Genomic DNA, 16,359 nt, shown 5'->3' with positions numbered 1-16,359 from the left:
TCAGAGGGATAAATAAACATCATGTTTGAAAAGGTTGCATACTCCTGACCTCTTCTGTCGAGTGGAGATGCTACTGTACGTCTGAAATACATTTTTGTTCCCACATCTTTGCGTCTTTATATGTTGGAGTCTCCAGAACTTTTAGATCTCATTATAGAGTTCCTGTAAGGTTACGATCCTCTGCTGCCGCCAAGCATTTATGTGAAACAGTTTGAGAAAAGCCTGGATCGGAAAGAGACCTTGGCCAAACATGATTCAATGCTTAAACACAAACCAGAGAGTTGACTTTACAACAGAAATTATCAGTCAAGTGTGGCTTTTCATTTGAACTGAATCACTGCCAAGGTGGTAAATCTTAATAATTTGCTATTGCTCATTATTTGAATTCTGTACAGGGTTCACAGAGTTTTGAAGTAGAGTCAAATCCAAGCACTTTTAAGGTACCTAAACAAAAAAAAAATCCAGACTCCTGAAGCATTTATAACATCTGAATTATTACTATAATTGCAAGTGTGAAACATAGTTTATAAAATTCCTTTAGACCTACAGCAATCAATGTATATTGTCATTTTAGCATTACATATCAACTTTGATTGTACATTTTAATCATGATTAAATTCCTGCTGATTTTCAGTTCTTCTCAGTCGCTTTGGTGCATTTCTCACATCACTATTAACATTTGCACAACAGTTAGTTCAACCTCCCCAACATTTAGTCATTAGTGCTCATCATAGTAGCAGTTTCTCATTCCTTACAACAAATTACAAATGCTTTTAGACATGCATCAGTTGCTTTCATACAACTCTGCTGTTTTATAACATTATCATTTGCTTATGTCATGTCAGTCAAAATTAACTATCATTCTATATAAAACTAATAGTCCTCATTTCATTGCTTGAACTAGTACTCAAAATCTGTCGAGCAAATTTTATACATTTAAAAATTTTAAAAAAAATCCTGAATATGTCTCCTAAATTGAACAATTTCTCTCAGGTGAACCTTAGCTTTCACTGATGAGAAGTTGTGTGTGAAACATTAGTTGCAATCGATGATAAGCCACTTCTTTACAATCATTCAGAGCTGAATTCCATAAACATCCACTTTACAATGAACCACGCAGGACATCGTGTGGATCATTTATACAATACTGTGACACAGAAATGGAAGGTCATCCTCATGGAAGAGGGGTGAGGGTGCAGGGAGGAAGGGGATGACGTGATGACATCACAGCAGAGTCCTGCAGAGGGTGGATTCACCACTCGTGCATTGATAATATTGGCTGTGATGTAGATGAAACTATGTGGCCAGAGAGAGAGGAACGTCTGGATGGGCATGAATGATTTACAGTTCTGTGTATTTACACTTATTATCTGTAAGGGTGTATTTTTTTTTCTGCACAATGCTTTGAACAAATTAGTATTGCAAAGAGCATATGCAGTAAAATATGAAACATACATATTCAGTGTCTTGTACTCAGTTACCTCACTAAATACAGTAATGTGTAACTTTACTGTAGTTTTCAAATGGCTGTGCAAATAGTATATTAGTGCTGTCTTGAGCATTTTCAGGTAATGTCACCAAGATCTGACTTTTTTGCATTGGAAAACATTTACAGAGTAAACTGTCATAATGAAAACATGACAGAGCCATTTGAATATCTTGTTCATAAACATGGTGTCAGGACTTTTCATCTTGATGACACTTTCATTGACATGAATACTTGCTATTGAGGAATGAACTATCCATTTTGAGCAAGTGACACACTTTTGCAGGTTATCAACTAGGTTTTGCAGTTTGTACAAATTGTTTTGAGAAATGTATTAAATGTTGTGCAAATGTTAATAGTGATGTGAGAAACGCACCAAAGCGACTGAGAAAAACAACAAATAAACAAACAAATATGACCAAAACATTTTTTTATTTCAAATATTAAAAGATTTGTTGGTTACACGAGAAATTGTGTCGATAAAACACCAAGTAATGTTGAAAATCAAACAATCAATCAAACACAATGTTTAAAATTAAACATTTTCCAAACTTTCTATGAAAATGTCAAAATGTCTTATGTGAAAAAAACATTTCTTCTGATAGACACAAATAACACGCAGTAGGCAAGCTGTCTCCATAAATCATTTATTTCTCAACAGAATTGCAATCAGTCTCTCTCTCTAGATCATCAGCTGGAGCACACACACAGCAGTGACAGTAACACTCACAATGTCACCAACAAGCAAACACAACAACAAACATTTACACATGCCGCGATGCATCTAGTTCTGTGCAGGGATTATAAATACATCTTCTTACAGGTAACACGATTAAGTGTTTTACTTTTTGACCTAAGTTCAATAGTCAGCAGGGACTCTTAAAAGATTGATGTTGGTCTCCAGCTACATTCATTCACATGAATAAATCATCTTTTATCATCATGCCGTCATGCAGCTTGTACAACTTGTAAATCAGTCATTTTCAGTGAGGCATCACTTAAAGGTAGAATATGTAACTTTCCGTGTTAAGATGTCCAATATGTTTTCAGCAATTCTCAAACCTAAAAAAAATTTCATTTTAATGAAGGTAATGGTTGTATTGCTGTTGTTTGCCAGAAGCTGTCATAAACTGACTTCTTATGCAGTTTAAAACCACATTTTTATGATACACTTTTTAGAACTTGGTCTATTTTAACCCTATATATTAAGCAGATGAAAGCTTTTAGTCATCAGATGTCTGGATCTTAAATTATCAGAGAAACAAGCTCAGCAAATGTTAGCAACAGCTCGGCTTGCAGCACTTCCTGTGTCCGCCAAACAGCATTGGAGAAACATCAATTTTTAATGAGAAACTGCTTTATTCTGTGTTTTTACTGGTTTAATCAGTGGGTCCATTTGTTACGGGGAGGAGGAGACCTCTGCCGATAATTCGGCTCACGATAAAAACCTCCTGAACAGTGAGCGCTGAAGAAATCCTAATCGAGAGAAGGTGACTGCAACAACAACTCCCATGTTTCCACGCTACTTCACAACTTCACTAAACTGTGTCTTTTGTTTTTGCAGCAGCAGAAAATTACATATTGTGCATTTAAGCCAAGACCAAGCACCCACGGTTGCCATGTCACCTGCCTCTTATTGAGCTCTTTCACAGGGTCGTGGTTGAAGGTCACCCACCCTGAGGCCCCTGGGCTCCTGAAGAACCTTGTGATCAGATGTTCCTGCAGCAGGGCTTTGACTCCTCTGTGTTTTCTGCTCTGGAGCTGTTCAAGTTAATAGCACTGATGGAGCCCCGAACCACTTCCTTACTGCTCGCCTTCCTGTGAATTTCTATTGCAGAAAATATATATTTATTATCAATTATACAATAATAAAATGAAGCTGCAGTGTTGAGAGGAAAAAACAGTATAGTACTAAAACAAGCCAGACTTCCATGATGCACAAAGGTTGATTGGAAAAGAAGAGCAGGACTTGAAAGGAAATAGATTGGTGAAGTCGTTCATTTCCAACCAAAGGAGGTGTTTTCTCTCCCAAAGCAGTCAATCAAATGGCTGCTTTGGGACTACCAAAAGTCATTTTATCCTGACCTTTTCCAGACTTAGACTTCCTCTAAACCTCCATGAGCTGAGGAGATGGACATCTGGCTATGTGAGGTTAAAGTCAGGGTCACAGGGTGGAGCCTAATCCCAGCATGTTTATGGGAAAATGTGTGCACCCAGTCCAAATCTTTTTATGTTTTTGGTGGATGGAAGACAAGAAGGGAAAGACATTCAAGGGAGAAGACTGGAAAATAATAACAAGCCAGAGGATGCTGTAAGCCAGTCAACCACAGACTATGACAACTCATCGGAAAAGATTAGGCCTCTGTGGATCTTGGTATCAACTACACATTTGATACTGCTTTTAATAAAGTAGGCCAAATTTAAATACATTAAAGTGAATTACCTGCTAGGACATTGTTGAATGCTGCCTCCACATTAGTCGACTCCAAAGCAGACGTCTCCAGAAACAAAAGACCATGCTTTTCTAGATAATACAAATAATAAATGCTATTAATTGTATTCACATTTGCAGTTATTTGCTTGCTTGCTTCACTTAAAAATTATATTCCCCAAATCACAAAATTTCACTGCTGATCTTCTCATCTATAATCCTCAAAGAAACTGGGGATTCCGGGAGCGTTACTGGGTCTTTAACAGCATCAAGTAATGTATTTTTAATCACCAATTAAAATCAACAAATAGGAATTTAGAGTCACTTTTTCAACCATGAAGAATCAATGAATTAGATATTTGACTTGACACATTAACAGGGAACAGACTAATTTACATTCTCCTCCGTCACTAATTATGCTCAATAAACAAACTCTGTCCAATGATTTTCACTTGTTTAGGCTGTACCTGCGTAGTCTTTCGCCTCCTCGCTGGGCACAGACCTCTCTGACTCCAGGTCAGTCTTGTTGCCCACCAGCATGACCACAATGTTAGGATCGGCGTGGTCGTACAGCTCCTTCAGCCAGGTCTCCACACTCTCATAGGTCAGGTGTTTGGTGATGTCATAGACCAGCAGGGCACCAACAGCACCTCTGTAATACCTGTTCAGAGGAGATTGACATATTCAAAGTTACAGAGCAACATTATCACTTGGTGTCCTGTTATTGGCTAGCTGATGAATTTATGTGCAATGAATTTTCTCTTCCTTTAGCTTTGTTTTTGGTCTTTACCGACTTCAGAGGGAAATTAAGACTGCTCAATTGTGTTCACCAGCTGGCAGTGTCGGGGGGTAACATGAAACAAATGTAATGCATTACTGTACTCACCCAAAAAAGTGCCTATTAAGAGGAAATACCATGAACAGGTGTCCTCTAGGGTTTATTTAGTGAGCAAAACATAATGAAGTGCCATGTAGGGTGCCCTTAAATGGGGAAAACGAGATGCAGTGCCATAGAGTTTCCCTATTAGTGATAACCACCTAAAATATGCTGAACTATTTCTATACATTTCTAAAATTTTTATTTCTATACTCTTTTATTAAGCCGTGGTTTGGTGAGCGAGCGACTCTAGTGGATTTGCTTGTTGTTGAGTGTTTTTTTGGCCAGTAAAAGCTGTATATGCCATTTAAACATGCTTTTCCTTTTAAGCCTATCAAAATCCAATCTGCTATGTGCATAATGTGTAAGATTTAATGCTACATTGTTTACTTGCAATGACAGTGCATATGCGGTGATTTCGTAGATTATCACAAAAGTAAAAAGAAACAAATACCGTCAACTAATATACTGATTTAAAGTAATGCATAATGCATAAAAATAGTGATTCTGGCCACTTTAAGTATTGTCCTATTTTCATTGTCTCCTGAAAAAAATGAAATGATTCTAAAGTCATGAACTAATCAATACTTCCTTCACAATTACATATCTGCTCCGCTCTTCCAGCAATATAATTAATTCCGCTTTAATTGGTTTTAGCTGCTCGTTACAGCACAAATGGGAAATTCCATGGGAGTGAGAATTTGCGTAGTGGAATAAGTCGGCAAGTAATTACTCAAAAAGCCGAGCCGTCAGAAAAGAGCTAATCCAGCGGTGTAGCATATCCTCAGATTCTTCCATGTCTTAAAAATAAAACTGACATGGTTCCATTGTTTTAAAAACCAGTTTCCACACTGTTAATCCTTCTAGTTTAATTAAAAAAAAGAAAGAATCAGGAGCACCCTCAGATAGAACAGAGCCCCGCTGAGGGCTGAGCATTCAAACAAAGGTCTCTGCTCTAACCAATTGGATTCTGCGACCTGAGCGTGGCAGTTGGGAGCTGACAGGAGAATGTGCTGGTTGTTTTTCAGGTAATGTGGGAGGAAAGTGAGGATCAGTGCCTGTCCTTGCGTGTGTTTTGGCTGATAACAGCACCACCTTAGGATGCCAACATACAGGTTGCTCAACAACTATGGAGCAAGGAAAAAAAACTGTCTTTAATTTCTGTATGGCTGCTTATAAAGAAGTGTTATTTTCAGAAATTCATAACACGTGAGGGAAATGCACACATTAGGCAGGTAAATTATGAAAAAACACAACACTTTTATTAGTCACAAAGGAATGATGCAATGCGAACCATCATTATCTCCACTAATTAAGACTTCGAAGCTTAGTTACTCAGTGCTGCATTAGCTCATTGACAACTGTTTCCAATAGAAAAACAGTCCAAACACAGATTGTAAGATTTACCAGTGATGGCTCTACCTATTGATTACAATTGTGTAATTAATAGGATTGAATAAAATTGATACTCTTAAATCTGTGCAGCTAGAACTAGTTGCCGGTTAGCTTAGCTTAGCACAAAATCTGGAGACATGCGGAAACAGCTAGCCTGACTCAGTCTAAAGGTGAAACCTGGCTACCAGCTACCAGAGCAAGATGGGAGCGTGTATTCAGTGTTTAGGCCTCAATGTCGTACAGCGAAAACAGAGGTCTTGGTGCGGGGAGACAGTTTAATAAAAATTGTATAAAAATAACATATTTAGATCATAAAAAACTACAGGAATACCTTTAAACGTGCTTTTAAAAGTACCCAGACACACAGATGTGCTATAAAAAAAAAACATCAATTCTGAACAGTGTCTGTGTGTGTGCGTGTGTGTGTGTGAGAATGAGTACACATGCATAAATAGATCCAAAAAAAGTTGTGATGGATCTTGACACTCACGCAGAAGTGATGGCCCTGTATCGCTCCAGCCCCGCTGTGTCCCAGATCTGGGCCTTGATGGTAAAGCTGTTGAGCTGCACTGTCCGCGTGCTGAACTCCACTCCAATGGTTGTGCGACTGTCATGGTTGAACTCGTTTTTGGTGAAGCGGGACAGCAGATTGCTCTTTCCTACACCAGATTCTCCTATTAGAACCACTGCGGAGGACACAAAACACAGTAAACGCGAGTGTCTTTATTAAGACTGCAGTTTCTTGTTGCAAAACTAAACCCAGTATTTCTTGGAGACAAGACTCATATCCACAGAGCTTTAAACAAGCCAATCCTGAACCTGCACTTCATCCTTTACAGCTCTTCTTAATTGAAGCCTTTAGTCTAGGTGTGCCTTTCTCGGTTGTACCATAAATCCTCTTTCTTAGCCGTCTAAGACCGGAGCTAATCACACCGTTGGGGACATGATTTTAAAAAACAGCACCACACCCTCATGGTAAATAATTTAATTGTTTTAACGTAAGCATGCAGAGCAAATAATCCACAGAGAAGACATGTTGAGTAAAATACTAGGGAACAATGTGGGATGTTGGTCTGGAACAGAATACACTAGATTATTGATCGTATAAGATAACTGCAGATTGTGAGGGTCTGTAGGCTATCCCTGCATGCACTGGTGAGATGCCAATTCTAAAAAAGAAGAAGAAGATTGTTATGTTTATTTTTTTATTTAGACAGCGAGGAGGGGAAGAAAAGCACATGCTGTACTGAAACCAGTTGGGACAGAGATGTGCTGGCAGAAGTGGACTTTACAATCGACATTTTGCAGATGTCCTTTTAGTTTTCTTTCCTACATTTGCCTGCAATTTCCCCCAAATTTAGCTTTGAACATGTTTTAATTTATCATTGAAGCTGTGCAGCACAACAATCAGTCAATCCTTCCTCTTGGTATGAGTTATTGATGTTTTAAAAAAAACACATTTTAGAAAAACAGAAGAAGAAATATACTGTAATTTGTATTTTCTTCCATATTTGTCATATTTCCAGAGGGAGTGGATGCACTTCCCCCTTTAGAAAACCCTTGAGGTAAGAACCTCTCACAAGTGAACCTTTGTTCAAGGAAATAAAACATCCTCTGAGGGGGTAAGGTGACTTTAATTCAGGTGGAACAAGTTATGCTGCCACTGCCTTTTATCTTGGTCACAAGAACCCACCTACTGGGTAAACAGGACAAGAAATAACACCGACACCCCTTCTGTACATTTCTGTGACTAATGTTTGGGTTTCAGTTGTATGTGGCTGACTCAGAGAGAAAAAAAAGGCTTGGCTTAATTGGCACAGACAGGAAAATATGACCACACTGTGAAAACACAGTGGCACTGGGATCTCTGCAGAACTGATGAAGACACAGTCACAGCTTATTGCTGAGGCGTGTGAGCTTGTGAATAATCCAAGTTCTTGTGACATCTCAGCAGTCATTAAATATGGAGTTAAGGTGTGATGGGAGTTAAACGAATAGTTAGGCATTTTGGGAAATATGCTAATTTGCTTTCTTGCTGAGAGCTAGATGAGAAAATTGATACCAGTGTAATGCTTCTACTTAAATATGCAGCACAGCTTAGCTAAGCATAAAGACTTGAAATAAAGATAAAAGTGTTGTTTATATAACAATCTGAATGGGACATTTTCATAATGTAACATATTTTTACTTGAAGTAATAACCTCCAGGGAAAACTCACAAGCAGCATAATAAGTGACAGTTTTTCAGAGTGTTTTCTCAGCCAGAGAGGGTAGGTGGAGCAACAACTACAGACAATACAATTTTAAAACAAGTGAGATCCAAAAACACATCTGCTGTTACAGATGGCACACATGGCAGCAACTCAATGCATTTAGCATGTTGACATGGTAAAGACAACCTGCTGAAGTTCAAACTGATCAACAGAATAGGAGAGAAAGGGGATTTAAGTGACTTTGAATGGTTGTTGGTGCCGGACGGGCTGGTCTGAGTATTTGAGTATAGTATCTGATCTAACAACCATCTCTAGAGTTTACAGAGGCAACAGTAACTAAAAGAACTTGTCACAACTGAGTATGCAGAAGACCATCTCTGAACAGACTTCACCTTATAAAGCAGTCGGTGAATGTACTTCTTCTACTCCTGGCAACTGAAAACAATCTCACCACAGGATCCAGCATAATGTTTATGAGCTCTCAATTGTATCACATGATCTTCATGCCCAGTCATGGAACTGACGCTCAAATATCCATTCGCTGATAAAGATCATGTGATATGATTCAAACTGCCACAACAGTCACTAAATGAAATGTGTGATGAGACTGTTTTCTGAACTTTCTTTCTCTTCCAAGGCCAATAATGAACTTGAACCACAACAGTTAAGCCAAAAAAGTCACTATCGAGACAACTGGATAATCTCCTGTCTACTGTTGAAGACTACCTGATTAAAAGTACCAGAAAAGCTACTAAATGGACCTTGTGGTTAGATTGTTCCTCAACCACTGCCTCCAAAGAATTGAATAATATCCTTCTACATACTTGAATATAGCAAAGCATAAGAACTCTGTGACCTTGCACTCATTCCAAACTACTCTACATACTTTAAATGTCTTTTTAGTGTGTTATATTGCCTTTAAGTATATATTACTTTAAGTTAAATTTTCTCGTATTTCTTGCACTCTTAACTTAAAGGACTTAAAGGTACCAAATGAGGAGCAGAACTCTGAAATTGTTGTATTTTGTTATCAGTGGTGGAATGTAACTAAGTACATTTACTCAAGATTTGTACTTTTTTAGGTGTACCATTTTGAGGTACCTGTAATTTATTTGAGTATTTCCATTTTTTGTAGCTTTAAACTTCTACTCAACTACATTTTAGAGGTAAATATTTTACTTTTTACTTCACTGCATTTAGCTGACAGCTTTAGTTGCTTTTCAGGTTGAGATGTAACATGAAAAACATGACACATTTGAAGTATGGATATACTATATATTTTTTGAATTCAACTTCATAACAGTATATTAAACAGTTAAAATGAGCCCTATTTATACAATTAAACGCTGCTTAAATAAATACATAAATAATAATAATAATATAATATATAAAAGTAATATATTTAGAATTCATAAAACAATCAGAGTGGGTCCATTCTGCATAATGAGTATTTTTACTTTTGATACTTTTGAATGCAGGACTTGTTGTGGATTAATTTCACAGTAAGTAAGGGATCTGAATACTTTTTCCACCCACCAAAAGCTTTCTATTCAATTCAGTTCTAGTGTAAAATGGAGTAAACAAATCACATGTTTACTATTCAACCGTGACCGAACAGATAAAAACTGCTGGTGCATTTTTCTAAGAGGAACCCCCTGAAAGTTTTGGATTTACAGTATGTTTAACCTGAAGAATGTTTTACAAGTTGTTCTGCTTTTGCTAGTTTTAGGTAATTGTTCACTCTACAGTCAAACCGCTGTACTGCTTTTTCTTCCCGTGTGTGAGGTGAGACGCTCTGTTCTTCTTCTCCTCCACTACTCAGTAACTTCTTATGCAAACAATACCCACACCTGGTTTCTATGGCAATGCAGGACAAGAGGCCTTCAAACCTGGTTTGTTGATTCTGAGGAAGAACCTGATGTGATGCAGTGAGGATTAAATTTTCCTTTTGTTTGTTTTCATGACCTTCAGGACTGGAAATGTAACTTGTGTACTGTACACAGACATCCTGGTGGAAAGTTAATATCACTCTAGTGTATGCAACATATTTATTCAAGTTTAATGGTAAATATTTGAACTTTCAATTCTTGATTATCTATTTTTTTAATAGTGGCAAGAAAATCCAGCAAAAATCCAGCAGAAATATTTACTTTGCTTTATACTTCTACTTCACTACTTTTTGGAGGCAAATGTTGTACTTTTAACTCTATTTCAGCACTACTTTAGCTGCCAGCTTTAGCTACTTTTTAGGTAAAGATTTAACATGAAAACATGATAAATTTAAAATGTATATTCATGTTTATAAATTAAACCACAAAATAGTATAATAAGTGGTTAAAATCAGTCAACAGAAAAATGCTGCTTACGTAATCATTATCAAGAATAATAATCCAATAACATATTTACAATATATAAAACAATCTGAGTGGGTTCATTTTGCATCACAAGTACTTTTAATTTTGATGCTGATACTTTACTTTTACTTAAATAAGTTTTGATTGCCGGACTTTTACTTGTAGTGGAGTATTATAACACAGTGTGGTATTAGTAAGTTACTTAAGTAAGAGATCTGAATAATTCTTCCACCACTGCTTTTACTTAGTTTTACACCTGTTTACATCGCTGTATGTATGTGTATTATTTATGATAATGCATAGGCCTATTTTAACTATATAGCTCTGGAAACTAGGATTTATTCATTTAGCAATTGTTGAATGCCACACATATATTATTTAATTTTATATTTGTTACTGTAACCCTATATTTAAACTTTGGCACCATTTTATATCTCATAGATTCTCATTTTTTACTTGCATGAGTTCCTTTTATACATATTTAATGACTTGTTGGAGGGAGCCTGAGATCTGAGATTCCCATTTCCAACGACTGCTTCTCTCTGACTGTTGTGGGTAGGGGAATAAATAACTTGAAACTTCTTCCACAATGTGCCTATGTACTGTGTGTGGAGGGTCGAGAGTGTGCGAGAGGCTTACATTCCAAGCAAACCCTATAGAATCAGATTTTACTGATTAGTTTCACTGAGTTATCTTTGAATCGCTGGGTGGAATGAAAACCTACTCGTACCTTTGAGATACTATATCACACACTGCTTGTACACTGTTCTGCAAGTTTATTCAGTGATAACATTCAGTTTTTGAGCATTAACTATTCACCGGCTGGAGGAGGGATCCCTCCTCAATCTCCTCCTGTCTCTCTCTTTTCGCCACCTTAAAGAAACAGGTCATTATTTTGGAAATATGCTATGAAATATTCTCTTTCTTGCCGAGGGTTAGATGAGGAGATAAATTCCAATTTATGCGTGTAAGGTAAATATAAGGGCTGAGCCAGCAGGCATTTAGCTTAGCTTAGCTTAGCGTAAAGACTGGAAGTAGAGGAGAAACAGGCTGCGGTGACAAACAGCAGACACTCCAGGAGGATCTGCGCCTGTCCAAAAAGTAGTCCTGCACATAAGCCTCCATGAAGCCACAATTTGTCGTTTTTTTACACTTCAGTCTTTGCGTGGATTAAACAAATTAGATATAACATGTTAATTAGTGAGCTTTCAAGGTGCTCATGGGTGAATTTTGTTGACGGGCTAGATGTTTCCCCCTGCATCCAACCTTAATGCTAAACTAAGCTAAGCTAAGCTAAGCTTGGCAGCAGCTTCATGTTTACAGTGCAGATATAAGAATCTTAGGCTTCACATATAATTCTTAACAAGACAGCAAAAAAGCATATCTCCTAAAACATTAAAAGATATTCCTTGAAAGTTTTTTTGTGTTGTTTTTTATCTCCTTCAAATTAAATGTCTAAAGCTGGAGATATTCTTGATTTTATTGTATGATCGCTGCCTTGCGTATCCTGCATCTGTTTGGGTTGTTGGTTTGTACACGTCCTCAGAAATTAATATTATGTGTCCACAAGAATAAATGGGAGGGGCAATGTTTGGCTTTGGCAGAACGAGAGACACACACATTGTTACAACATGCTTGATTTAGGAACCTTTGGTCTCAGAATTAACTTCCTTGAGTGTCACCATGTTTATTGCTTGCATTATGCAAATCTTGAAGTTGTATACAGCCTGAGTTCTCTTGGGTGTCCTAGTGGAACAGTCAGATGCCTGTGCTAACACATCTTTAAAAAGCAAGTATATCTCCTAAGATATGAGTAAAGGATGTCATATTGCACTTTCATTTCTAAAAAGATATTTTTGGGGGGCTGTTTCTGCCGACAGTCCTGATAGCTGATAGTGTAGAGACAGACAGGAAATGTAGGGGGAGAGGGAAGGGAAAGACTGAAATGCAACAAAGTTCTTCAACTGGAATCAAACCAGGATGCCCCCAAAGCCTGTCAAGGCAAATATGTTATGTGTGATTCTGTGCTGGATGAGTAAAATTGGCTTGACTGTCTACATATCTACTTTTAAAGTGGAACTCATTAACACTGTTTCTATTTGATGTTTGAAAACTTTGGATTTACCATTTACCTGCAGGGCCTTTTATCAACATGACACTTTGCACCCAATTGTCAAATCACTGTAGTTGAACATCTAAGACTTTCACTTCTCTTGTACATCTGCGAAGAACCATCTGCTACCTTATCCAGCTGCTTATAAGAAATTATTACTATTCCATGAAGTTTGATTGCAGCATTTGACAAGCTGCTACTTTACAAAGAACAGATCGCAATTCAAGAGTGGATGTGTTATATTGGGAAAAACTACTGTATGAGTGATGTACTTTGTCTTTTGGCACTGATACTCGGCTTTAAACCAGACACTCTGTGTCACGACGTCGTTCTGCATGGAATGCTGCAGATAAGCAGGAATTAAAGTACACATCCTGGTTTCAATAACCTGTGTGATGCATGTTTACTGCCCGCTCACCCAGGGACAATGTCCTGAACTGGTAATGTGATTGTAGTATCATTCAACTCACCTGAAGGGCTTTGACAAAAATACCAGCATACAATATTTACCTAAACAGCTGATTGACCTGATAATAGACACATAAGTCCAGGCTAATAGGTGTGTATTACTTTGTGCTGCCAATTCTAAGAATCTGTTGCATTATGTTTCCACACAACACAAAGGTAATAATAAACGAGGAAGTATAATTTGAAAGATTAAAAAAAACACAACAAAACAAAACCTTTCATAGATTTAAGGGACACATCTGTGGATCAAATAAAGTAAGCAGGAAAAAGAGCACTCACCCTTAAAGACAAAGTTGTAGGCCTCATCTGACCCCATATTCTGTCCATTCAGTGTTGCAGCCCCTCAGTTTACTGCCGTGTCCTCAGCACTCTCAGACCGTTGCTGTTGCAGGATGTAAGATGACACTGACTCACACCACAAACCAGCCTGCCCCTCAGATACTCAGGCTTCAGGAAATAAAATGGCTGCAAAAAATGTTTTGACACATGAATGCCAGTCGCCACTTTTCCGCCCTTCACTACCCTTCCCTATCTGAGTTAATAGAAAGCTGGCTTGTTTGAACAAGACATGCTGAGTGTATCCAGGTTGCTCCGCTGCAGCAGGCGGGGCTTGTGTCAGGGAGTGGTGGGGCAGCTGCGGAGGTGTGTCTTAGTAACAGAGACGGTGCAGAGCAGGTTGGACAGGTGGGGCGACTCACAGGTACAGCTGAGAGGGACTGCCAGGCGCCTCCTGCTGGACCAATCACATTACTGCATGCAGGAAACAGGAAGCAACTCTTATTGCTTCATCACTATAGCAAAAACCACCCTGAAACAGAGTTAACACAGCGTTTGTGTAATATTATGCAGCAAATATAAAGTACAAAACAGCATCATTAACACTATGACACAAGCTGATTTTTTTCCTTCTTGTCATAATTATTTTATATATCCAGGTCAGTTTTTCCTATTTGATCCTGTGGTCACAAAGACAAGGGCTGTGCCCAAAAGTATACACTTAAACTTTTTATGCTTGAAACCATAGTGTGAAACCATAGTAAGCAAGTTTTATACTATTTTATGGTGAAATACAGCAGTATGCAAACACTGGACATTCAGGTGGCATAAATATCCCACATTGCAATGCAGCAGTAACCATAATGTTCGTAACAGACAACGGCAGACAGAAACATAGACATGAGGTCCCGTTGATTTGTTGTAGGTAGTTATTTTTAAGAAAATCTTTTTTGAAATGTATTTTCTTAAGACATTTTCGTTTTTTTTCTAGTTTCTACAACTTTAATTTATTTAAAGGGCACCTATTATGGTCATTTTCAGGTTCAAACATGCATTTTTTGTTTCTACTAGAACAAATTTACAAGTTAAATGCTCAAAGAACACATCAGTTTTCTCATACTCCATCTGTCTGAATATATCTGTCTGACATGCACCATTTAAGTGCCTGAACCTACAAGCCCTCCTCCTGAAAAAGCCCAATCTGCTCTAATTCTTCAGAGTTTCCGGGTCACAGGTGCTTTCATTGCAACTGGGGAATCACTCGAACAGCACCGTAACAGTGCCTTCTACCTATATATAGTATTGTTGTGACATCACAACCTTACAGAAGTCTGTTCAAAAGCACAGTTTCTAAATACAGGTTGTGTATTTCTCTATGAATTGAACATTTCGATACTTTCACCATATTTATAGCGCACCTAGACCTGTCTTCTTAGGTCTAAGGTTTTGTGTTCTGGGTTATGAATGCACTAAAAAGACAAATTAATATAGTTAATATTTTTTTTTTATCTTTATCATGGTTCCGTCAACTGTGTGCCTCAGATTGTTACCATGTTATGTAAAGAAAACTGTCTTTACTTTGGACTTTGGTGGTCCTTGTCAGTAATTATTAGCCATGAAGTCATTAAAATGTCTTACATTACAGCCCATGCTTGTCTCTAAACACTGACAGAACTTATCTGCATGCAGATAAATCGTTTTAAAATAAATCTAATTTAAATCTCCAACTCATTTCAAGTGAAGTTAAAAAAAAATGTTGTGCAAGCCTTGGGCTGTGATTAAACTACACTTAGAAGGACTGAACAAGGTTTTTCAGTTTCCCCATCATTACACTTTTATTAATATTCATTTCAGGGCTTTAGAGCTAAGTGAGCAAGCAAAGAGTGAGTTGAAAGTCTGAAATAATGAAATACATATATCTTGTGATTATTTAACTGTCAGACGCATTCACTTTAGTAAATCTAGGAAATGAATGAGAAAACAATTATTTCAACAGAAATATAAAAATGTGAATATGATGAAAATAATAAGAGTTAATAAAAAAATAGGATTTTTTCAATAAGAGCAAAATAACAACATAAAGGGTTTCGATGTTGGATTGCTCGTATAGGAAAAATCGATTAGTAACAATGCTTAGTTTTGTTAAAGGGTAATAATGCAGATGATACAAAATTAATCTAAACACCTTCATATTGACTGAATGTATTGATTTAAGCTTTCTTTAGAGTGCATTTTAAATATGATACTAAAAAGAACCCTGATACAATAAAATTTTAACCAGATAGGGTGCCCCGTTAACTTTACCTTACTTTACCTTACCGCAGCTGCCTCAGATTTGCTCCTTTGCTGCCTGTCATCCTCTCTCTCTCTCTCTCTCCTGCCTTTCCTGTCTGTTTCTCTCACTATCAAATAAAGCAGAAATGCCAAAAATTACCTTTAAAAAGCAATTATTTGAATCAGAGAACACTGAAACCTCTGCGTCTTTTAAAGCCTTATCCTGTTAGAATCCTGATAAACTTTATACGATATTTAAGCTTTGAACTAATGTATGTGTCACCTCCATTTCTTCGCCTGAAGAAGATCCTGGAGATCGAAACATTTCCTCTTCATTTGAGAATAAACTATCCAGAGCCTATTTCAGTAGGGAGACTTGTTTTTTTGAAGCCTCTCACACCAAGCAGTCACCACAGAACATAAACACAAAACAATTAAGCAAATATTAATCCCAAAAATTGTTTATTTGACAG

At 37.4% G+C, this 16,359-nt stretch overlaps 1 protein-coding gene across 1 annotated transcript; it reads right to left on the bottom strand.

Moving 5' to 3' along the window:
* Positions 1-2,232: 2,232 nt before the first annotated feature.
* Positions 2,233-16,308, bottom strand: rab25b (RAB25, member RAS oncogene family b). Its single transcript, XM_059339584.1, has 7 exons — positions 16,170-16,308; positions 15,927-16,014; positions 13,616-14,066; positions 6,680-6,875; positions 4,385-4,578; positions 3,930-4,010; positions 2,233-3,314 (listed from the first exon to the last, which is right to left on the bottom strand). Exons 3-7 carry the CDS (start codon positions 13,650-13,652, stop codon positions 3,196-3,198), a joined length of 627 nt encoding a protein of 208 aa, XP_059195567.1. The 5' UTR covers positions 13,653-14,066; positions 15,927-16,014; positions 16,170-16,308; the 3' UTR covers positions 2,233-3,195.
* Between the last annotated feature and the right edge of the window lie 51 nt (positions 16,309-16,359).

Source organism: Centropristis striata, chromosome 8 (assembly GCF_030273125.1).
Source record: "Centropristis striata isolate RG_2023a ecotype Rhode Island chromosome 8, C.striata_1.0, whole genome shotgun sequence".
Classification (NCBI taxonomy): Eukaryota; Metazoa; Chordata; class Actinopteri; order Perciformes; family Serranidae; genus Centropristis; species Centropristis striata.
This window is presented reverse-complemented; position numbering and strand designations above follow the sequence as displayed.